This window comes from Tiliqua scincoides, chromosome 1 (genome assembly GCF_035046505.1).
Source record: "Tiliqua scincoides isolate rTilSci1 chromosome 1, rTilSci1.hap2, whole genome shotgun sequence".
Taxonomy (NCBI): Eukaryota; Metazoa; Chordata; class Lepidosauria; order Squamata; family Scincidae; genus Tiliqua; species Tiliqua scincoides.
In genome coordinates, this window is record NC_089821.1 from 201,679,946 (window position 1) to 201,704,255 (window position 24,310).

At 44.0% G+C, this 24,310-nt stretch overlaps 1 protein-coding gene across 1 annotated transcript in view; it reads left to right on the forward strand.

Annotated features, from left to right (window-relative positions):
* The window catches only part of CLVS2 (clavesin 2), a 50,636-nt gene extending 33,627 nt beyond the window's left edge, over nt 1-17,009 (forward strand). The window contains exons 3-5 of the mRNA XM_066611157.1: nt 10,397-10,507; nt 13,627-13,847; nt 16,922-17,009. Coding sequence (XP_066467254.1) covers nt 10,397-10,507; nt 13,627-13,847; nt 16,922-17,009 — 420 coding nt within the window. The remainder of the gene's footprint in view (nt 1-10,396; nt 10,508-13,626; nt 13,848-16,921) is intronic.
* The last annotated feature ends 7,301 nt before the right edge of the window (nt 17,010-24,310 follow it).

Here is a 24,310-nt window from a genome sequence, read left to right on the forward strand (position 1 = left end):
AGGATCAAACCTTAATGTTTGTTATGTTAAGGCTATCATTAATTGATAGGCTTATGTCTGAAGTCGGCTAGAAGTATCCCTTTGATGTAAAAAGGCAGCCACTGGGAAACGATCCAGCTTGAGGCTGTGATCAGTGGAAGAGACGGTTATCACTTTCCCCCAGGCTGTGTCCCACTGAAAATTTCCCCCAGTGGGGTTTTTTTGGGGATTTTTTTTTGCTGCAAATAGCTGCTTCAAGCACCCATTAGTGCAGGGGGGAAGTGTTTAACCCTGCCCTCACACACCAGTTCTCCCTCCCACCTCCACAGTTGACAACATTTATGTCAGAAGTCTTACTTCTGATGTTAAATCTGTCAGTTAATGACATACTAAACGTAAGTATTGAATGGACAAACAGTCCAGTCCTTTGTCCACCCCCCACCCCTCCAGTGTATCAATGGCTGAATGGCTATCACTGCATCTTGCAGAGGCGACTGTTGTAGAGCTGGGTAAGAGAACATTTATTCCCTTACCTGGGGGTAAGCCTCCATGGTGTGGGGGGATCTATTTGGACCTGCGCTAGAGGCACAGGTCTGCATGGACCTGTGTTGCACGATTGGATATGGGAAGGGGGCTAGGATTTGCCTTAGGTTGAGACTTCCAGCTTGGCCGTTGCTCTGCATTTTTCCCCTGCTGTGACTTTGTGCCTTTTATTGACTCACTTGAAGTGTCTGATGGCTCACTCCTTTTGTCTGGGTGTCTATCTGGAGGTGCAAGAATGACTTTTTGTGACATAATCTCCAGGCTGTCTCAGCACCTGCATCCTCTGTCAATGACAGATTGGCATAAGCAGCATTTATTTGCATTGAGGCAGAGCAGTTTTGATTGTGTTTCAGCTTGTCATACAGCCTCTGCCTCGCTGATGGAGACTGCCTGCAGCTGGTGCGAACATGCTTCTTTTCTAAAAGGATGGCTCTTGACTGCTCGGTGAAAAGATGACAAAACTCATTTGGGGATTACTGCCTCATCTTCAAGAACTGCTGATGGTGCGCCATTTCTTTAAAAGGAGGCTGTGCTAGCAGAATCCTTCAGGGGGCACTTGAGTGGCATTCTTGGTTCCTGTCACATACTTGGGCCCTGATCCAGCTTTAATTTTATTGCTTAATTTTTTAAAAAATGACCATGTTGCCTTTCTGAGAGACTTGGCATTCAAGACAGTTTATAATTTCGTAAACATAGAATTGTTCTTACAAAAACAGTAAAAACAGATAGTAGAGAAGAACAATTAAAGCACAATTGCAGGTACCCTGGTGGGGAGATCAAAGTTTTCAGACTAAGGGCCCAGTCCTATCCAACTTTCCAATGCTGATGCAGCTACAATGAAGCCCCAAGTTAAAGGAACAAACATTCCCTTACCTTGAGAAGGACCCCGTGACTGTCCCTCCACCATAGGTTGCAGCACATACCCTGATGGCTGCATCAGTGCTGGAAAGTTGGATAGGATTGGGCCCTTAAGCTGTTACTCTGCCAACTGGGCAAAGATATGGTGTCAGCTCCTATACTGAGTTGTGGGAGAGCAATTGTCCCTATTTATCTCAGTATAGTATCCCTTCCAGTGACTGTTTACTCCGGTTTTCATCGAGTTTCTTTTGTGGTTTTTATCCCCTTTGGATTAAGAAAGCAGCTTCTCATTCCTTTTGCTAGGTAAACCTCTACAAGAATATTCTTGTTAAAAAATGGTAGATATAAATGTTTTAAATAAGCATGTCAACTTACTGTTTCAGCAGTCTCGTCATATACTGTGTCATGTTCATGGTAATTTGACAGATTCTCAGTAAGCCTTGTTGCATGATGTGTGGAGACTATAACTGAAGGGTTATAAGGAAACAGTATAAAAATGGGCAAATTTCTCTCCAAGTCTGAAAAGTGATGATCGATACTGTAGTCAAGGGGATAATGTGGCATTTATAGGTTGACAAATATTGAATAATCTGTTAAATGTCAGTCTACAAGGTATGATATTTTATCTTCCTGCTTCTCATTCCTGCTTGTGGTAGAATGAAACCGTTCACATTCATTGATTACTTAGGGCCCAATCCTACGAAGTGTGCACTGGCTCACCGCTGGCACGCACTGTCGCAAACATGCTGTAAGAAGCCTCCGCCTGGTGGAGCGCTCGTTCAGCACTGGGCTAGCGCCAGTGGCGCACCGGAGCTCTGCCACTCGACAGTTGCGTGGACCGCCAGGCAGTGGACAGGTAGGTGGTGGCATGGGGGGGCGGGGGGACGTGGAGAGGGGGCAGGGAAGAGGTGTGCCAGGGGAAGGTAGCGGGGTGGGAGGAAGACAGGACCGGTGGAGTGAAGGATCCTGAGTCTCCATATCGGGCTGCCTGCCCAACATGGAGGCTCTTACTTCTACGCCGACCCTTGGATCGCTGTAGAATTGAGTAGCCCCATTGCAGGGCTACTTGTCTTACCTGGGGGAAGGGGGTGTCTCCTTCTCCTGAGGAGGCAGCAGTGGCTGCTGGGGGCACACTGGCTGCTGCAACAGCCATTTTGGCGCCACTGCAGCCCCGCATGCTGGGCAGCTCAGGATTGGGTTGCCCAATACCTTCACTGCCTTTATCCTTGCCTTCTTGGGGGCCCAATTCTATCCAACGTTCCAGCCCTGATGCAGCTGGGCCAACAGGGTGTGCACTGCATCCTGTGACAGTGGTGGGCAGTCACAGAGGTCTCCTCAAGATGAGGTAATGTTTGTTCCATTACCATGGAGCTGCATTTCGGTGCTGAAAAGTTGGACATAGTATTGTACTGTATGTAAGTATTGACGTAGTAATGTAGACATCTGTAATTAAACCTTATTTTGCATCTCTGTTACAATGTAGAGAGATGATACTGAATAGATATACACACATATAGAATAGATATACACACATACACACTGAATAGATATACATACATGTGAATATGAATATTCCAGCATATGGGGTAAAAGATTCCTTCATGTATTTGACATTTCCAGAAATTGTTGTCAAATGCAAAACTCATGTTTTGAAGATTGTTAGGTGTCATATTCCATCATGATCTGATTTTCTTTCACTGTGAGAAAAAGCAATATCTGAAAAATGGTGGTTGGCAACCTTCAGTCTCGAAAGCACCCAGTATTCCCAGGCAGTCTCCCATCCAAGTAGTAACCAGGCCTGACCCTGCTTAGCTTCCAAGATCAGGCATGTGCAGGGAACTAAATCGTACTCCAGAAATAAAAAAAAACACTCCTTACTTATCTCACCAACTGGATACAATTCCTACCTTCCTGCCTCTCTTCCTTTCCATTTTGTCAATATTTTGAGCTTCCATCATTCCTTCAGTAAGGGGCATCCCAATTCTATCAGGCTAACCCACTGGTGGAATAAGTGTTCTGCTAGCACCTGCTGCCTTGATGACATTGTAAAAGGCACTCTGACAGCATGCGCAAGTGTGCACTTCCATTGGTAGGAAAGCTGGATCCTTCCTGTACACTCTGGTGGATCTCACTGGATGTCATTGCATTGGCAGAGGGCTAGAGAATAGGACTGGGCTGTAAAGAAAAATGTTTAAGTGCAATCCTGTGCATGTCTACACAAAAGCAAGGCTCGTTGAGGTTAATAGGACTTACTCCAATGTAATCAGATTGCAGCCAAAGTTGCACACCAGCATGACAGCTATCATATCCAACACCCAGTCTTATGGGGGCCTTGAGCTGCTGAAACTAGTGTTCTGGCAGCATAAGGTCCTTTACAGCTGTGGCAAAAGGTGACATGCTATGTTGCACAGCTGAATTGCTGCTACAAGTGGTGAGCAGCTGTGGCCTTGCGCAGTTGGGCTGAAAACAATCCCCAGTGCTGGCAAGTCAAGCATGGGGCGTGGGAGGGAGGGGGTAGATGGAATGGGTGGGAGGGAGAGAAACAGGGCAGAGACTGGGAGGGGCAGATCATGGCCCAGAAGGGAGCTGTGCTGGCAACAGCAACAGTGCTGTCAGTTTCCTATCTTCTTGGCCTCAATCTGCCTTCCTAGGTCCACTGACTTGCACCAACTAAATCTCTGGTCCAGGTCTAAGTAGTTTGGTGGATTCTGTGGCAGTGGCAAAATCTAAGCCACATCCAAGCTTTCACCCCAGACCCAAACACCTGACCCATGCAGATTTGCACCAGCAATTTTGCTAGCAGAAATCTGAGTAGGCCTATGCATGCCTCAGAAGTATACCCCTGGGTAAGGTAGCAAATGTTCCCTTACCCAGATGAGATGCAGCACAAGCCCTTTTAGTGTGGCTGAATGGGGGGGGGCGGAGGTTAGGATTGGGCTTCTTCCCTTCTTTACTCTTCTTTCCTGAAGCATGTGAACTTTCTCCATTACCTCATTCACTTTCTGCCAAGTGTCAGTCTGGCTTTGTGCCATCAATTGCCTGTTTGCAACCCAGCAAAAATGGATTTGGTGGACTCCTGAGAAGGCTTGCTCATAACTTGCTCTGAAGAGATTCCTAGGGTGGCCAGCTTAGAGAGGTATCCTGCCCCTACCTTTCTGTGCTTCTTGCATCTAACGCATCTTGCATCTGGTGAAACTTGTTCACCATCTGTTGTCTTCACTCCCAAACGATTTCTATGAGTCTCCTTATAATTGAAAAGCTTGAAGGATATGCTCAAGGTCTAGAGGTCCTCAATGCTGTCTGATTTAAAGGCAGAGAGAGGGTTCTCTCATTCTGACAGGATACATTATGACCAGATTTATATGCGAATTCACTATGTGTGAATTTGCTTATCTTTGAGGATTGCCACCTATCTCCCGTTATTTGCTACTCTGTTCTCATTACCCATGAATACTGCGCTGGTCCCCTTGGGTGATGGTGGGGCTCAGTGCAGCTACAAGCAGACAGGTGGGGTAAGAAAGGTTGAGAGACAGTGGCCTCCTCGTGAGCAGAAGGCAGTACCATGCAGGGGGAGAGGAAGAGATGTCTATACAGTATATAGTACAGTATATATACAGCAACAAGGGAGAGAGTTGCAGTAATCACATCCAGCTAATTATACTCATTTTTTTGAAAGTAGTAAGTCTGGAGTAGGTCAACTTTCTGCATCAAATGGACATCAGTATTGGTCCATGGAGAATTGTTGGAAACATTTTTTTCCGCTTCCAGACTGCCCTACCATCTTGGGCACCATCCTGGGGACTCCAGCTGAATTTTCACAACCCTACCAATGAGGCAAGGTAGAGAAGGCAGAGGTCTCTGAAAGGCTGCTCTGGGGCTGGGGCAAGCCAAGGGAAGGAGCCAAGAGACAGGTGAAGGAGGAGGACAGGTGAAGCAACCCCCTCCCCACTACTGAACTCTGAGGCCTTGTTGTTGGACCGGCAACCTTCAACAAGTTGAGAGATAGCCAGCATAGAGAAATTGCCATCGCCACACCCTTAAAGGCATCAAGGAATATCCAGCATGGAGAAGGAAGCACCACATGTTGGAGAAGATGATGAGTCCTCGCTATCACCCAGTTCCATAAACCAAGTTAAGATTCAGATTCATAAAGTTCATAGAGTGTATTGTGAAGAGAGTCCCCTAGAACCTAATCCCATTTTCCTCATAGGCTCAAATGATTCAGTATTGGCTAATTCGGTATCCAATAGATCAGGGGTGCTCACACTTTTTTGGCTCGAGAGCTACTTTGAAACCCAGCAAGGCCCGGAGATCTACCAGAGTTTTTTTTACAATGTTCGCGCCATCATAACATATAACATTTATGTGTACAATGTATGTTGGTGTACCTTGAGCCCCACTGAGTATAACAGGACTTACTTCTGAGTAGACATGCCTAGGATTAGGCTGTGAGGCTGCAATCCTAGCCACACTTACCTGGGAGTAAGCCCCATTGAGTACAATGGGCCTTACTCCCGGCGTTTCCTTCCAGAGGCACCTGAAGGGGGGGTCGGCACTCCGCGATCTACTCATTTTGCCTCACGATCTACCGGTAGATCGCGATCCACCTATTGAGCACCCCTGCACTAGATTTTCCAGGAACCTAACCCTAACGGATAACAAGTACTGACGACATGAAACAGAGACTTTTTTCTTCATTTCTGATCTAACTTCATCTTGGAGTATAAAGGTGAAGAAAAAATTAGCCTTTTTTCTTATGGAGCATATTACAAAATCACGCAAGTCAACTTTCTAAGTTACTCAGCCTTATGCTTCATAGGGAATGAAATGTGTAACACCAGTTTTATGCTCCATAGCTAATAACAAATGTAACAACATCTGTTCACCTGAGGCAACCTTGGAATGGTAATTGATCCGGTCTTTCCAACCAAATTCTTACATTCTGGATTCCTAGATTACCATTAAGCTGTTGGTTTTTACAGACCTGAAGTCAATTGTAGGCTATGCTATTCTGCAGTGTCAGCAGCTAGTCAGCTTTATGCTGATAGGATAATAAACACAGATCTTTATACAATATGACCAACTTTATATTATGAGTTTTAGAATGTCTGAGAGTGCAAAAATGTTAATGTTTGTCAACCATGTAATTTTTCAGTATACATGTGAAAGTATAGTAACATTTGATACATTTCTAAAAATATATATAATTTATTTTTGGGTGGTTTCAGTTTGGATGATACTGATATAGGAATTTGCAGCATAATTCAAAATTGAATTGGCAGAGACCTTTGACTGATCGACCAATAATTGTACCACTCTGCACCCCAGTGTGGGCAATGGTAAGACAAAGATGAGTTGAGTTGCAAGGATGCGGTGAAACAAACCATGCCACCTGGTGGCCAGCTGATGTTTGCTGCATCATCAGCAGATTGTGAAGGAAACAAGGCCATCGTGGATTTGGGGCACTTGTCAACCTAAGTCTGCTGCTGCTGCCATCATCTCCCTCCAACCTACTGCCGAAGCAAGCCACAATTATCTGTTTCTTGCTTGCCTGAGTGAGAAACAGATCATTCCCCTTCTTGCACACCTTTGTCAAACCTAGACATGCAGGACCTCTGGCTTCCTATACAGAGACAGCAATAAAACTGGAAGTCCCGCACTTCCAGGTTTGACAACTGCTTGCAAGGAGCATGGTGAGGGCTCAGGGGCTTTATTTTGTAGCACAGAGGCAGCAGACCCGAGATGGCATTGGGTGGCATTCCGGGTCATGCCACCCCTGCATGACTTCATCATATGCCGAGTGTTGCTGATTGTCAGTGTGCTTGAATGTTTGCTTGAATGTGAGAGAGCTAAATGTATGGTTCAATTGCATGTGCAACTGCAATTTAAAATACTTTTCCAAAGTAGTATAGCACCACTTTTGAGCTGCATTGGCTCACTCCCTGATTGAGCAACCAGCAGTTAAGAAAGAACAATGTTCTCAAAGGCAGCAAAGGTCCCTGGGTGAACTGCCCCCCAACAGAGCCTGATACAAAACTTTATAGCTTGTGGATTAGTAAGTACACATTAAAAGTGCATGTAATTCAAAGAATGTTTCTCATTCTCTGTTTATTTCTTGGGATGCCCATGCACAGGTGCCTAACTCCCAAGGAAGAAAATGGAAAACATGTCTGTCTCATGGTTCTTCGAGCATGGACTCCCTGAACCCTTCTCATTATGAAAATAAGAGAGGCACAGGCATGGTGGAAAAAGGGCTTTTTGTTGTTACAATGTTTAGCACTCAGAGAAAGAAGAAAACCCAGTAAAGTTTGTCATTAAATGACTACAAGAACAAAAGGCACATAGATTTCAGGTTCTGTCCAATTAACCAGCTTGGTTTTACTGCTGAACTATTGCTGATGCTGCTGTTCTTTACTCCCATCAGGCAGTCTTGTCTGTTGTGCTGAGCCTGCAGCCTATATTCAGGTGTTCTAATTCAATCACTTTTTTTTTTTTAACGTTAGTTGTCTCAAGAAAATCATAGAAGTTGCAAATGAATGGTTCTTTGGTTTTGCTAAACATGAAATGCCGAGAAAGCCCCAAGAAACTTGGAAGATTTCCCATTTAAATTAGTAGTGCCCCACATTTGGACAATATATACATAAAAGTCTCACATGAGGCCACGCAGCTCCTAAAAGGGAATCGGTGCTGCATTCATTAAGACTTGGGGAAGTCAACTGTTTAACTTTAAGGCCATGTTTATCCTAAGCCAGAAAGCACATGAAAAAGACAGTAGAATCATTTCTGAGAGAGTTGCTACAGCTGGTGAAAGATCCTTGAATGGAACCTTCATCTTTGAAGAATCAAAGTGTAGGCTCATTTAGAAAAGATGACTAAGGGCCTGTAGCAGACGTGATTTGGTGTTCAGTTGAAAGGAATGTGAAATTCAGTCCCTTCATTATTTCTGCACTCCACAGTATCACCATCTTCCCATAGGGAGAGCGTGGCAGAGATGAAAAGAAATCTAAGCAACTATAATGATAAATAACAGAATCAACAGGAAGGGCTGTCTAAAATTCAGTGCAATATTTGAATTTCGGTGTACAACAGCTTTAGTACTTACAACATGTATATGTTCCTACTATATATGTTGTAATGGATATTCAGCAAGTGCTTTGAATTGTCACTTGTAAATCAGTTGTGCTTTGGAATAATTACTTATATAGTTGCGAAGAGAGGAAGAGAAGTGTAAAGAAGAGAGTGCTGTGTGCGTATATGGTAAATCAGGTTCGCTCCTTTGATGGCTGATAACTGGGTGGAAAAAAAGCCTGTACATTCCAATTATAATTCATCGTTGCTCAGCCCCGAGGTAAATAGAGTGGTGGTGGTAATGGATAGAATTGGGCTGTGAGTGCCCAATCTTATCCAATGCATGCCGGCCCACTCCCGGCACGTACTGTTGCAAACGTGCCATAGGGCACGCCTGTGACAGTTAGCACCAGCCCAGTACTGGAGATGACCCAGCATGAGCCCACGCTGGTTGGAGGCTGGCCAGACATCGCCTGGCACTCTAGGCAAGAGAGGTGGGTGGGGGTGTGGGTGGAGGCATTCTGGGATGGGGGAGAACAAGGGGAATGTGTAGCTGGGCGGGAGAGAGGCAGGACCAGTGGAGCTCAGCTCCACTGGATCCATAGCCCCATGGGATTGCTTTATTCTGTGCCAGCTAAATAGCCAGCGCAGACTGGAATAGCCCCATTGCAAGGCTTCTAACCTTACCCTTCTAACCTTAAGGAGACGTTGGGAGCCGCTGGTGGCTCCCTGGTGTCCATAGGATGCTATGGCAGTCATTTTGGCACCGCTGTAGCCCTGGGTACTTGGCAGCTCAGGATTGGGCTGCCCAAGAGTGAAAGTGAGAAACATTGACTGATCTCAAACAGAGACAACATAATGAAGGTAGGTAGAAAACCTCGCACAGAGGTTATGTTATCAGGATTTTCTTTGTAACTATGATGACTAGAAATTTGTGTTTTACTGTGGAACTGACATTTGAGGATTCTAACTGAAATATTAGATACAGAGTAGACTTCCCACCAATACAGAAGAACAATTATTATTTGCATAAGGTATTTGTACAGCTGAATTTTCCATTCTTTCACGTTTCTTTAATACCTTCCTATGGAGTAACAGCCAAAACCAATTTAGAAAGCATCTCAGTAGAGTAGCTTCCTCGTAACATTTCTTCTAGAAAATCTCTGAGCGTGCAGTTTAAGCAGGATTCATAAATATTGTAGAATCATGTTTAAAGAGTGCATAATGCTGTTTCAACTTTACGGCCTGTAGTGAACACTGGGTATATATTAATGTGCAAAATGGAGGCACATTTATTTCTTTTTTTCATTTTTTTACTTTTTGGTGATCTCAAACAGAGGAAAGAAGCAAATGGATCACCACAAGGGAGAGGAAGAAGGCAAACTACTGTGACAGCTAAAATGAATGAAAGTGAATTGGAGCATGGGGAAGGGGAAAGAGTCTTGTGAAAGCAAATTTTGGACTAGATTGGAAATAATTGAAGAGTGTCTGTAGGGGAAAATGCCGTCTGTATTAGAATTGTTTAGATAGGCCATTGTCAGGAAATAGGGTTTCTCAGGTGTTGCTGTTCTAGAATGGAAGACTGGAATGTCCTTCCTTAGGTCCTTACCCAAAAATGGAGTATTGGGTTTTTTAAAAGTCTTTTTTCCTTCCTTTTTAAGGGTAAAATAGCAAATTGATGCATTTAAACATAGAAGAAATTACTGACATGCACAAAGAAATGTATTCTAATATGAAATAGCAAATAGAATGTTGAACATGGACTTGGGAGAGCTGGATTCAAACATCGGCTTGACTCCAATTGTACAGATTCCAGTCATTCAGCTGGCCTTCTAAACAGAATTTGTGTGCGGATAAAATGGGATAATTTTGGGGAGAAAGCAACAGGTTACAAATCTGATCAGTATTAAATCCACTAATGGTATTTGTTTCTGTATCCTTTCCCTAGGACAGTTTTCCGGCTCGCTTTGGAGGAATTCATTTTGTCAATCAGCCGTGGTACATCCATGCCCTGTACACAGTGATACGACCCTTTTTAAAGGAAAAAACAAGGAAAAGGGTATTTTCTTTTTTTCTTTTTTTGAAACAGTTAAAGTTTGTGGGTGCATTGATTACCTTAAAAAGTAAGGAATAACATATTGGGTTATACCAATAGCCACTCTGTATGCCCATCAGGGAGATAATGTTGGATGGGATTGGGCCCTCATTTACCACTGTTTCCTAATCAGCTAAAGCCAGCTCAAATAATAGAAATTGTAATTGTTTTTAAAACCCACTGAACTTCTTACAAGAGTCATAGTGAAAATATGCTTAATTGTTCACCAGTCTTAAAGTTTCCAACTGGAAATGAGAGAGGAAGTGTTTATGTTGTGTTAACCTGTTCCTTGAATTGAGTCTTCTAAATGTTTAGGTAGCCAATACAGGCTTGAAGTAATAGGCTTCTAATATCCACCCCATCAGTAGTTTAGACCAGGGGTGCTCAATAGATGGATCGTGATCTACCGGTAGATTGCGAGGCAAAATGAGTAGATCGTGGAGTGCCGACCCCCCCCTTCAGGTGCCTCTGGGAGGAAACGCCGGGAGTAAGGCCCATTGTACTCAATGGGGCTTACTCCCAGGTAAGTGTGGCTAGGATTGCAGCCTCACAGCCTAATCCTAGGCATGTCTACTCAGGAGTAAGTCCTGTTATACTCAGTGGGGCTCAAGGTGCACCAACATACATTGTACACATAAATGTTATATGTTATGATGGTGCGAACATTGTAAAAAAAACTCTGGTAGATCTCCGGGCCTTGCTGGGTTTCAAAGTAGCTCTCGAGCCAAAAAAGTGTGAGCACCCCTGGTTTAGACCATCAAATTCTGTTCCAGCTGACCTTTCCAAATACTGGCAAATGGAGACCCATGTAGTGCATATCGCAGTGATCCAGTTCAAGTTAGGAAGACATAAATGGCACTAGACAAAAAAATAGAACTACTATATCTTACCATCCACTACAGAGGCAAAAAGCTTAGAGAAAGCCATTAGCTTTCTATTTTGACTTAGAGAAATCTATGTAGTTTGAGTTGCTTTAGTGATCATCATGCTTCTCTCTCTGTTTAATTGCCCATGTTTGTCAATCCGGTGGGCAGAAATGGTTGGTGTTGTGTGAATAGCCCATGGCCCAAGAAGGTACAGCATCAAGCTGCTTGACACATGCGCTGAGACTTATTTCCACTTTCTTTTAATCAGTTATTAATTAAAAGGAAATATGAATCTAGGCAAAATGGCAGTATGCTCTTTGGATCAAGTGAAACAAAAGAAACAGTGTACTGTTAAAAAGGAGGAGACATGGATATTATGAGAAGAGGGTTGTTTCTGTCTTCTTACCAAACAAGGGCCCCACGCAATATATCATCTTTGAAACTTGGGAGAGTTTTGTAATAGGTTGTGATGTAGAGCTAAGCTAAGGTGAAAAGAATAAAGTTCGACTACAAGAATAAACCCCTTGACGGTAGATAAAGGGACATGCTACTTTGCAGCCATTGACTGTATCTAGAAGCAAACTGTGTGATCTGTCTGAATTACCATGCACTGCTGTAGTCATAACAGTTGGAATTGGTTGCAGGAAGAAGGTATAATTTCCATAACATGCAACACTGAATCCCACTCAGGAGACTATTTAAAACAGCACTGCTGGGATCGTATGGCTTGTTTGAGATTTCTGAAATCTAAGGATGTTGTGTTCCCGGAGGCCTTTTCTTCCTTATTTTTCTTTTCTCTTCAAAGACAATGCGGTGTTCTTCAGGCACATGTTTGATTTTTATTTATTTATTTTTGTTTAGTTTGGAAAATATGCTTGGGGAGATTTCAGGACACTTATAAAATGATGAGTGTTGATTCTTTTTTATATAAAGACACACTCAAAAATGGTCTCACTGGATTTATTTACAGTTTTGCCATCAGTTTTTACCACAAGCACTTGAAACGTTTCTCAATATGTGCTATTTTGGACTCAAAATATTAAAAGTCCATCCAATGTGTGTCATTTTTCTTGAGCTAGAAACTTTAAATGATCCTTAAATTACATGTCCAGAGGTTGAGCATAACATTGGCTGGGATTCATAGAAGGGCAGCCCAGTCCTAACTAGTGGTGGTGCAGTGGGGCCTCTGTTCTTTCCAGCGCTCATTAGGAGTAGGCTGGAGGTCTCAGGGCATTCAGGCTTGGGAGGAAGGATAGGCTACAGCAGAGGCCTGTTCCACAAATCCTGCCCCCCTTCAGGGCATGAGCCACCCTCCATTTCACCCTCCCCCAATCCAGGAACACCCCTGCCTTTGTTCCACCCTGCTGCTGCCTCTCTGTCACCCAGCACTTCACCTACATCCACCAGTGGATGCAGTGTCAGTGGGGTAGTGCAGGTGCCTTATGGCACATTTGTGATACCTAGGGCTGATGGAGGTACCACTGCTCCGGTGGAGTGGGTAAGTAGGATTGAGCTGTTATCCTGTACCTGTGATGGACTTGTGTGTGCCCAGTGGAATTTTTGGCTATTCTCCGAACAGCAAATGTCTCCATCTGCCATACCAAACACTGGTCTTGATACCCCTTGTAGGTTTCAAATCAGATTTGTAATGTGACAGAGATGTCATTTGACAAAATGGTATTCCTTAAATGTATGGAACTTATTGCATCATCTGTGAGCGATGCATCCTAAGGTGTTGTTCCTCCAATACAATAAATGTATTGTTAGCAACAGATACGGTGATGCAGATTACCCTTTCATCACCAGCTGCTTTTTTACTTGTCTACTGACATAGTGACTGAGAGAGATTTCCTGTGAGCTTAAGGGTGCAATCCTAAACAATTTTCCAGCACTGACCTAGCCAGAATGCAGCTCCATGGTAACAAACATGCCCTTACCTTGAGGAGGCCCCCTTGACTGCCTCCCCACTGCAAGATGCAGCACATGCCACATTGGCACAGCTATGTCAGTGCTGGAAAGTTAGTTAGGATTGTACCTGAAAACTCCATATTTGCTGGAAACTTTAGCTCAAATAGAAAACCTTCCATGGCAAGAATTTTGCCACTACATTGTGTCATTTTTTTGTGGTTTAAAAACTTTTTTTTTTTGCTACAATGCTATTTTTTTAAAAAATTGTAGATAATGGTTTGTTAACATTTTTGCTTCATCTTTTCACAGATATTTCTCCATGGAAATAACCTCAACAGCCTGCACCAGTTGATTCATCCTGAGATTCTGCCATCTGAATTTGGAGGAATGCTGCCACCTTATGATATGGGCACATGGGCACGAACGCTGCTGGATCATGAATATGATGATGACAGTGAATACAGTGTGGACTCCTACAACACTTCTGCAAAAGAAGTTGAAAAGGATCTGTCTCCCAAATCCATGAAGAGGTAGGCTAGTTATGCCCCTAAAGCTTCTGGGAAGACTTAGATGATCTTCGAAATTGAACACCTGCTATTGAGGGCTAAGGCAGTGGTACACCTCCTATGTAATTCAGGGTGCAGTTCTAACCAACTGTCCAGCACCAAGGTAAGGGCAATGCAGTTCCAGGGTAAGGGAACAAACATTCCCTTACCTTGAGGAGGCCTCCATGACTGCCATCTAACTGCAGGCTGCGGCACGCGCCCCACTGGCATCACTATGTCAGTGCGGGAAAGTTGGTTAGGATTTGGGTCTCAGCCATATTATGTGCGTTCATTGGAATCAGAGACTGAAGAGTTCCATTTTCAGATCTTTTAAGAAGCAACCTGATAAGCATCTCATAAGAACATAAGAACAGCCCCACTGGATCAGGCCATAGGCCCATCTAGTCCAGCTTCCTGTATCTCACAGCGGCCCACCAAATGCCCCAGGGAGCACACCAGATAACAAGAGACCGCATCCTGGTGCCCTCCCTTGCATCTGGCATTCTGACATAACCCATTTCTAAAATCAGGAGGTTGCGCATACACATCATGGCTTGTACCCCGTAATGGATTTTTCCTCCAGAAACCTGTCCAATCCCCTTTTAAAGGCATCCAGGCTAGACGCCATCACCAATCCTGTGGCAAGGAGTTCCACAGACCGACCACATGCTGAGTAAAGGAATATTTTCTTTTGTCTGTCCTAACCCTCCCAACACTCAATTTGAGTGGATTTCCCCTGGTTCTGGTGTTATGTGAGAGTGTAAAGAGCATCTCTCTATCCACTCTGTCCATCCCCTGCATAATTTTGTATGTCTCAATCATGTCCCCCCCTCAGGCGCCTCTTTTCTAGGCTGAAGAGGCCCAAACATAGCCTTTCCTCATAAGGAAGGTGCCCCAGCCCAGCAATCATCTTAATTGCTCTCTTTTGCACCTTTTCCATTTCCACTGTGTCCTTTTTGAGATGTGGCAATATTTCTGAAAATGGATTACAGGTACATCAACTGTTAACATAGAAATTGTCACCATTTTGGCACAGCGGCATCAGTTGGAGAGGGAATGGATAGGATTGGGCTGTGAGTCTAGTATTGTCTGGTCTGACTGGCGATGGTTCTGTAGAGTAACTCAAGAAGACATATTTATCAGCCATAACAAGATCCTTTAACGGGAGGTGCGGGGGACTGAACCTAGGACCTTCTGCATGCAAAACATGAGCTCTCCCACTGACCTATCTAGCCTTATCACAGCTCCAATACTGAACTCTGAACTTGTCAGATTCTACAATAGCCACAGCAAGTATGAAACACTGCATCTGACGGCAAGCAGCCCGTCTGTGATAAAGGCAGCCTTATGTTTCCAACAGTGACTGCAATGTTAATGAAATGTGACTGCCTTAGCTTTGGAGGTTTGTTCTGTGTTTGTCAACTTGAGCTTTGCTGGAGGAAAATCTCCATACCGAACCTGAGAATAGATGATCACGTTTCCTTTTCATTTTGTCAGAAATCGGTTGTTATTCAGATTGGTGCAAGAGATGTGTGTCAGTAGCACACTAGGGCAGAGCCAAATAGGCCCATCAAGGCAGAACAGCTTACTCCTGGGCAAGGGAACAACAGTTCTCTTACCTGGAGTAGACCTCTGACTCCTGATCTGTCAGGTCCCTCCAATAAACCAGAAGGAACACACGGTCAGCCACTGTGACATGTTTGCAAAGCACTTTGCAGATAAAATCACTCACATTCATCACAACTTGAATGCCACGGTAACAGCATCTGATGATGTCCCGTTGGTGTCTGCTTGTCCTGTTTTGTGGGATTCTTTTCAACTTGTACAGCCTGAGGATGTGGACAGACTCCTTGGGAATGTGAGGCCATCCACTTGACTCTTGACTCTTGCCCAGCTTGGCTCATTAGATCTGCCCAGGAGGGGCTAACCGAGTGAATGGGGAGGGTGGTTAATTCCTCTTTGATGGACAGGGTACAACTGCTGGCTTAGTATGACCTCTCCTGAAGAAACCCTCTCTGGACTCAACAGTGCTGGACAACTACCAACCAAAGTCGAACATCCTGTTTCTGGGTAAGGCGGTCGAGAGGTTGGTGGCATCTCAGCTCCAGAGAGTCTTGGATAAAGCGGATTATCTGAATCCCTTTCAAACTGGTTTCAGGCCAGGTTTTGGGATGGAAACAGCCTTGGTTGCCTTCCTAGATGACCTGTGCCAGGGACTGGACAGGGGGAGTGTGTCCCTGTTGGCCCTGTTGGTCGATATCGAAAGCTGATGAGAGGTCCAGCTCGTCCTCTTCAATCATTGGAGTGGGCCCTTTTACGGATGCCGCTGCCTATAGAGGTGGAAGGTGTGGTAGCAAGGAGTATAGGTGATGCTGAGTGCTAGCTGAGTCTAGAAGCTGATGTTACGATAAAGCTAATCATTCAGGGGCATTGTTGTTTAGTCTGTTTTTCAGCTACCCTATAGAAGTTAAAGAGAAAAAAAAAATTGAATCCTGTCTTTATAAACAGTCTATTTGTGAATATGGTTGTTTTTCCCACAGTGATCTATGCTGCCCTAAGTGCTCCCCAAGCTGACTTTTTTTTTTTTTTTACCATAAACCTTTATTGGCATTAAACAATAAATAAATAGCAATAACAATGACCAGCACAGTGGCTATGTTGCCGAGAAAAAAAGTCGCAACAAGGGACTGGTAAGGGAAGGAAGGGGGAAAACAAGGGGGGTATAGAATCAGGGTGGGGGTTTTAGCTTAGAAACTGCAGAAAGAAATTCTGCTACTGCATTGGTAATGACCACAGAGTTGTCACTCAGGAGGACAAATAAGGGATCAGTGGAAGTACCAGGAAAAGAAGACAGCAAGGGTTTCAAGTGAATATCTCGAAGAGATTGGTGGGCCGGGCAACAAAGTAATATGTGGTCCACTGTGACCAGTTCTAAGGAACCCAAGCTCACTTTCTGGCTACAGGCCCGCTTTATTTAAAAAAAGAAAAGACTAAAACCCCAGTGTTCCTTTATATGAAAACGATCCAAATCAGGCATTTGTTTTTCATGATTTTTTCAGATCTCAGTCGGTTGTGGACCCTGGAGTGTTAAAGCGCTTGGATAAAAACGAGGAAGAAAACATGCAGCCTTTGCTTTCACTCGACTAACAATGTCTGAGCATCGAACATGAATTGGGGTGGAAGGTATTGCCTTTCAGCAACAAGCAAAGCATTGGAAGAGAATGTACCAGCTGGAATCCTATTTTTCATGTTAATGTAGCATCATGTAATGAGATGGCAGGTTTTGCCATTCTGCCTGGAACAGGAGTGCCCTGGGCTGGAAAACAGGGTGGGGAAAAAATCGGAAAGGAGAAATATCAGTAATATATTCTGTAAGTGCCAATCTGTTTGTAAATACTGTTTACTCCTCTCTGCATTTGTAAGTAATGGTAGGGATATCATATAGGAAAAAAAAAAAGATAGAGTGACTATTCAGTTATGCACTGTAAAAGAACGAAAAGCACTCCAACAAACAGAAAAGCAGTAAGCGTCAACTTTTTTACACAAAGCCATATGACAGCTTTCATCTTGACTGCTTTATTTTCTTTCTGCAGTTCTCATTTAGCAAGGGGGATCCTTTAGACATGGTTGTAACTGGTATGCTATTTCCTGTCTATGAGATTCTATTTCACAGTGATTCATAACTACTGAAATATTATTTCCATCATGAAGGGAAAAAGAAGACATTATAGAAACAAAGATCAAAGTTCCATTCATTGCCATATGAACTTACAAGTCATCTGATTTTTAAATGGTTCACACAGTGTCTGGGTTTTGACAGCTGTTTGGGTCCTTAACATAATATGGGCCCCCAAAACATCTGTCTCATACAGGGTCCACTTGTCAGAATGTTCCAGAACGTCCCTCCTTGAGCAGGGTGGTCGTCAGCATGCTGTTCCCACCACTTGACAGCAAAGTTTCTCGTGTGATTTCTAAGCCGTACAAAACTGAAGCTTGAGGACTTATCTATATTTTTACCAGTCTCTACATATAAAGTGTCATTGGTAGATAAGTATATTTAATCAAGGATTTATTTAAAAAAATCATACCTATTTGGTGTGTTTAGAGTTTATTATAGATTGTATATTAAGTCTATGTCATTGTTACCATAGTGAAGGGTTAAGTACAGCATCTTGCTTTGAGCAAAGCTTAAACTGTTGCAAGTTAGGGGCTGTACAAGATCCTGCTGAGGCCACCTTTTGTTTTGTGACGTAATAGTGTAGCTGAAACTGTGCCATATTAGAAAGGAAATACATTGAGAGACCAAGCAGTTCCCAGCATGGACAGAACACCATCTGCTGTAGTAGGGGATATATTTCAGTCTTTGATGTGTGCTCATATGCATGTGTATTTCCATTGTACATCAAGACAAGAATGTGCCCACCAACCATCATTAGAATTTAATGTTTCATTGGAACAGGAATTATAAGATCTTCGGCTCACAAGAACCAGAACATTTCTATTAAACTCTTAAGGGCTCTGAAAAAGTGTACTAGGAGCACCTAGGATCATGCTGGGAAGAATTGTGATCCCATAAAATAAAAACACAATCTTTGGTTCCAAGTAAGTAGTTGTTCCTATGTTTTAATCACCTCAATACTATTCAGAGATGACCTACTGACAGTTCTTGAAAGAAGGAATTGCACTGCATTCTGCCTGTCCTGTCAGTATAATTCAGGCACCTACTCTATCCTCCAGTCACCAGAAGCATGTTTAGTGCCACTTATTCCCACTGTAGACTGTTCTTAAAATGATGTAAGGCTGTAGTAGTGCATTCTAGACACCATACAGGTGCAGCTGAATATTCTGTTAATAGAATATTATCTACCTATATCTCTGTTTACATTTTGGCAGTTGCTCTTATAGGCTAGAGCAGTGTTTCTGATAGTGAGTCGGGACCCACTAAGTGGGTCGCATGCCAATTTCAGGTGAGCCCCCATTCATTTCAACATGTATTTTATTTTTGACATATTAGACTTGATGCTACCATGGTATGTGGGCAGTCACGGAGGCCTCCTCAAGGTAAGGTAACATTTGTCCCCTTAACTCAGAGTTGCATTGCCCTTACCTTGGTGCTGGAAAGTTGGTTAGGATTGCGCCCTTATTTACTTAATTTATTTGATTTGATTTTGTCATATGGGGTGTTAAAAATTTGCCTGCTTGATGATGTCACTTCCTGCCATGACATCACTTCCAGGCTAATGGCATCACTTCCAGTGGGTCCTGAAAGATTGTCATTCTAAAAAGTGGGCCCCAGTGCTGAAAAGTTTGAAAACCACTGGTCTAGAGAGCTATGCTTGGTTACATTATTAAAGGATTGATCATTCTCTTGGCATTGTAAACAACCACCCTGAGTGTTAAGCAGGGAAGCCTACATGAAGCCCACATAAACAGTCCATTGCAATTGATGCATCAATACAGACTGAGCAGTTGTTGATAGAAATGGCTTGTAATGGACAAGAGCTCTTCTGAGCATATTTGGAGGGCTTCACTTAAGGGCAGTGACTCCAAAGTGATGGGTGCATCATGTACTATGATGCAAATCATCTTCCATTTCACACAACCACCACCCCATTTTTTTCACTGTCTACACTGAACAGAGAGTCACAGCCAATGTTGGCTCCATAATTTGTGTACGTGTACGATGCACATTTTCACACACCTCTTTGTTACACGTTAACATGTGTGCGGGCATTTTAAAGTCTGAAGAAGCCTAGGCAGAACTCTTGTATACAGTAGGGCAGTTTAAATCCAATCAATCACAATTGGACTTCAATTGGGAGAGAAGAGCCTAACTATGCATAATATTGCAGCCTTCTGTTTTGCTAGATATATTAGCACCTTTAGCAGTACTTGGGCTAAGAATGCCCTTTATCTCTACTTAGTACATGGGACTCTGTCAGTGGCTAGAAGGTGTCCTTTCTACATTGATGCCCCCTACCCTTAGAAGTTTGCTATACATCACTAATATTTTTTGCATGGCTTGATTGGAAAGACGGCACTATTGCAATACTGAGACCTTTTAGCCATGCTTTGAAATGATAGAGTTAAAAAAATTGGAATGCCTTCTATTTGTATTGGAAATTGATCTACATGGTCATTAAGCAAAATGGAATTGTAGCTCCTTCTCAAGCTGTGCAGAGGATAAAATTAGCTCTAGATTGCAGATGTTTTCCAAAGTGTAAAACAGAAAGTCTCAAGCTATTCATAGTCATTAAAAGCCAAATTTCCAGTCTGTCTGATGGAAGGGTTTGGTGTAACTCAAAAACTGCATAGGCCTAAAACAACTCCAGTAATCAGTTTATGCATTTTGTAAACTGGTCAATTCTAGTCCTTAGACTAGAATGGCACAACTGCCTGTAATACTGGGCTAGGGACTCATAGTTGTGAAATGAATGACAAATCATGTTACTTTTGGCACATTTGAACTGGATAACATGAGTGAATTTGGAAGGCTAGTGGGTGAAGGGTTCTGCCTTTGGCTGTGAAGATTGGAGGACCGTTGAATCCCTTGCATTGCTGTAGCTTGGGGTCCACCACATATATACATATGTACATTGGTAGGGAGCTGTAGTTCATGTCTTTTATCACCTCTACACTACAGTTAGAATATCCTTGGCTGATAGCACTAGCCTGACTGAGTAGAGGAATTCAACAAATGCCTTAGTGACAGTCTGCATGCTAATTTATGGATTGGAGAAGCTGCCTTTCCAGCAGGACTGTGCATGTCCAAGCACATCCGCTTTCCTGTCCAGCCAGTACTCCTACGTAGTGAAATTTTCCATCCAGATCTCAGATTTTTGTATGAATTAATTCAAGTCTCAAATTGCCATTTTGTATCGCTAAGGCCCAGTCCTAAAGATGGCATTGGTGCATCCTGCAGCACCGCGGCAGCCACCAGATGTCTCCTTGGGGGAAGGGGGCATTCATCCCCTTCCCCTGGGAAAGCCATAAGTCCCGCAATGGGGCTTCTCAGGTCTGTGCCTGCTATTTTGCCAGTGCAGAGTTGAGAGACTCCCTGTTGGACTGGAATGCCCAACACAGAGTTCTGAATCCCACTGGTCCTGCCTCACTTGCTCCCACCCACCCCACCCTCTCCCTGCCCCAGAACGCCTTCTCCCCACCCTAACAAACCTTACTACCACCCAGAACTCTTCCCTTGCTTTGGGCAGCATGTGGCTGGTCTGGGCCCAGTGCTGGGGCCAGCGCCAGGACTTTGACGCAAGGTGTGGCGGGTGTACCTTATGCAGCACCCAGCACCAGCAGTACACTCATACCGCTGGCGCTGATAAGCTTAAGATTGGGCTCTATCTGGTGATTCCTTTCAAATATCTGCTGTGCTTGGGAAACAAATCAAGAGTAGCCTGTTCCACAAGTTGAATGGCTCTCATTTGCAACAATAAAGTGCTGGGGATATTTCTTTTTTAAAGTAGAGTCTCTGAACCAATTTTTCTAGAGTTAACATGTTCCATATTTTAGCTTCAGTCAAGTCAGTGGTGCATAAAACATGACTGACAGCTTTTGAATATATGGTGACAGCACTGCAGCTGATGTGACTCTGTATAGCTTTATTAATTTCACTTTACAGAAGCAGAAGACCTGCTTGCCTGAATTTCATTATATTCACATATAAAGATCATTATTTCTGGAAGCTTTCTGAAACTTCGTGGAAGAAAAATCAATGTGTCACTTTGTGAAACCTCCATATACTAAGTGGTTCATTTTAGTTTAATTTTTGCATTTGAATGGTTGACAGTGCATGTGTTTAACTGCAGTTTATGGAATGCATCTCAATGCCTAGTTTGACCACTGCTGTAATGCAGATTCAGATAATCTTCTCTGGTAAACACTATTATTTTATATAGCTCAGCCTCCATATTTTAGCAAGAATGTACTGATACGTTGCAAAGGAAGAACTGTCAAATCTCGTCTACTGAGAGTATCAGCAAGTTCTCATTATAGTGTACGTCCAATAGCTGACAACACAGCAGCAGATTTTCAGATGCTGGATAAGAATGATGTTGGGGTGATTTCTTGAACAAGCTTCTTACCTTCCAGAATTCACAATTTTCAAAACCAATTTTAAAAAATGTGCATTAGCAAAAGGAAGGCCAATCTCTTTGATGGCTGCAACGTAAAAGAATATAGAATATGATATAGAACTTGCACTGTTCAATTGAGCAATCATTGTGTGAAAAGCCAGCAGAGCACAGTCCCACATTTTATTTTGCATGTAGATATGAATTGTAAATGGAAAGGTACTGAGAATTAGAGTTTTGGCAGAGTGATTGTTTTGAATCGAATGTCATGGGGCGTCCATGGGCTGAAAGTTGCACCGTCAGGTAGTCAGAGGTGGCCTTTCTGTTGATGACGAAGGCTCTCAGATGCTTTAGACTGCTTTTTATATCTGTCAGAACCAATGGCACCTTATACATCATTGCATTGAATCTCAGTATTTCCTTCAAGTGTGGACATTTCTTGTTGAGCTGTTCAGGTGGTTTTAGATGCCATGTGAACATAGACAGCTGCCTTCTACTGAGTGAATCATTGGTCATAAGAGCAGTCTGGCTGAATTGGACCTTAGGTCCATATAGTCCAGTATCCTGATGCCTAATGGCCCACTCAGAAAGTGACCTACAAGTGTCAGGTTTTTATTTTTTCACATTAGGAACTCCAAGGTGTACATGGCTTCTCGCACTCCTTTCATCCTCACAACAAACCTGTGTGGGTTGGCTAGGCTGAGAGACAGTGACAGGAGCCACTGGGGGCCCCTCCCCTTTCACTGTCTTCAAAACTTTTCCGCTCCTGCACTACATGAGGGCTTGATGCTGGTGCAGCAACACCAGTGGCCACTGCTAGTTCCACGCAAGGGACTGGACTGGTTCCTTGCATGGACTATGGGGGTGGGTGGGACATGTCATGTCATGTATTGGTGCTAAGGATAATGTGTGCAGCAGAACATAGGATGTTGTCCCTTGTGAATTTTCTCCCAGCATCAGGACCCTTCTCTTGCGAGGTAAAATGAACCAGGCTTCCTCTTCATCAAGCACTCTTTCCTGTGTTTCTTTGTCTTTCTCCAGGTGTAAGCGAAACCTGTGCATTTTGTATTGGTCCTTTCTCATTTTGTGCATAAATTGTGCTGCATATTGTAATGGCCCTTCCACTAGTGGTTGACATTTATAGCCCTGGAAACTCATAGTTGATTCACAGCCCTATCCTTTTCTAGCGCCCAGGGCTACAGTGGCACCAAAATGGCGACTGCTGTACCCTGTGGGGCCAGGGAAGAGGCACCAGGTCTCCTCGGGGTAAGGAGTTCCCTTATCCTGTGTAACACCCTTACCTTACTTATACCATTCCCTTACCCTGTGTGACACCAAGGCAGCCCCAATGGGTCTCCTTGGATCTGCGCCCGCTGTTGAGCAGGCACATAGCCCACTTGTGACCCTCTTTTCCCTCTCACATACCACCAGAACCAGCGGACATCCACAAACAGACACAAAAGGGGGAACGGGACATCCACAAAAGTTGAGTGTTGGGACAGTTAGGACAGACAGAAGAAAATATTTCTTTACCCAGCGTATAATTAGTTTGTGGAACTCCTTGCCACAGGATGTAGTGATGGCATCTTGCCTGGATGCCTTTAAGAGGGGATTGGACAAATTTCTGGAGGAAAAGTTCATTATGGGTTACAAGTCATAGTAGGTATGTGTAAGCTCTTGATTTTAGAGGAAAACTGCCTCTGATTGCCAGATGCAGGGGAGGGCACCAGGAGGCAGGTTGTGTGTTGTCTTGTGTGCTCTCTGGGGCATTTGGTGGGCCACCGTGAGATACAGGAAGCTGGACTAGATGGGCCCTTGGCCTGATCCAGTGGGGCTCTTCTTATGTTCTTAGACCCATGTTGGATTTCCTGGCACAGGAGGGGGTTAGGATATGGTGGCAGGGACTGCCGCTGTCTCTGCCCCCTCCCAGGCCCACTTATCCCTTCCCCCCTCCCCTGCTCAGATCTGCCCCCTTCCTGCCCTTTCCCCCGGAAAAGCCCTGCCACTGCCAGTGGCTGTCCTCGCTGCCAGGAGCTCTCAGCACATAAGAACAGCCCCACTGGATCAGGCCATAGGCCCATCTAGTCCAGCTTCCTGTATCTCACAGCGGCCCACCAAATGCCCCAGGGAGCACACCAGATAACAAGAGACCTCATCCTGGTGCCCTCCCTTGCATCTGGCATTCTGACATAACCCATTTCTAAAATCAGGAGGTTGCGCATACACATCATGGCTTGTACCCCGTAATGGATTTTTCCTCCAGAAACATGACTGGTGCTGGGCCTCAGTGCTGGTGGTGTGTTGTTAGCACTGGCACAAAAGTGCCTTATGGCACTTTTGCAACAGCCCAGGTTGGTGGCGCCAGCAGGG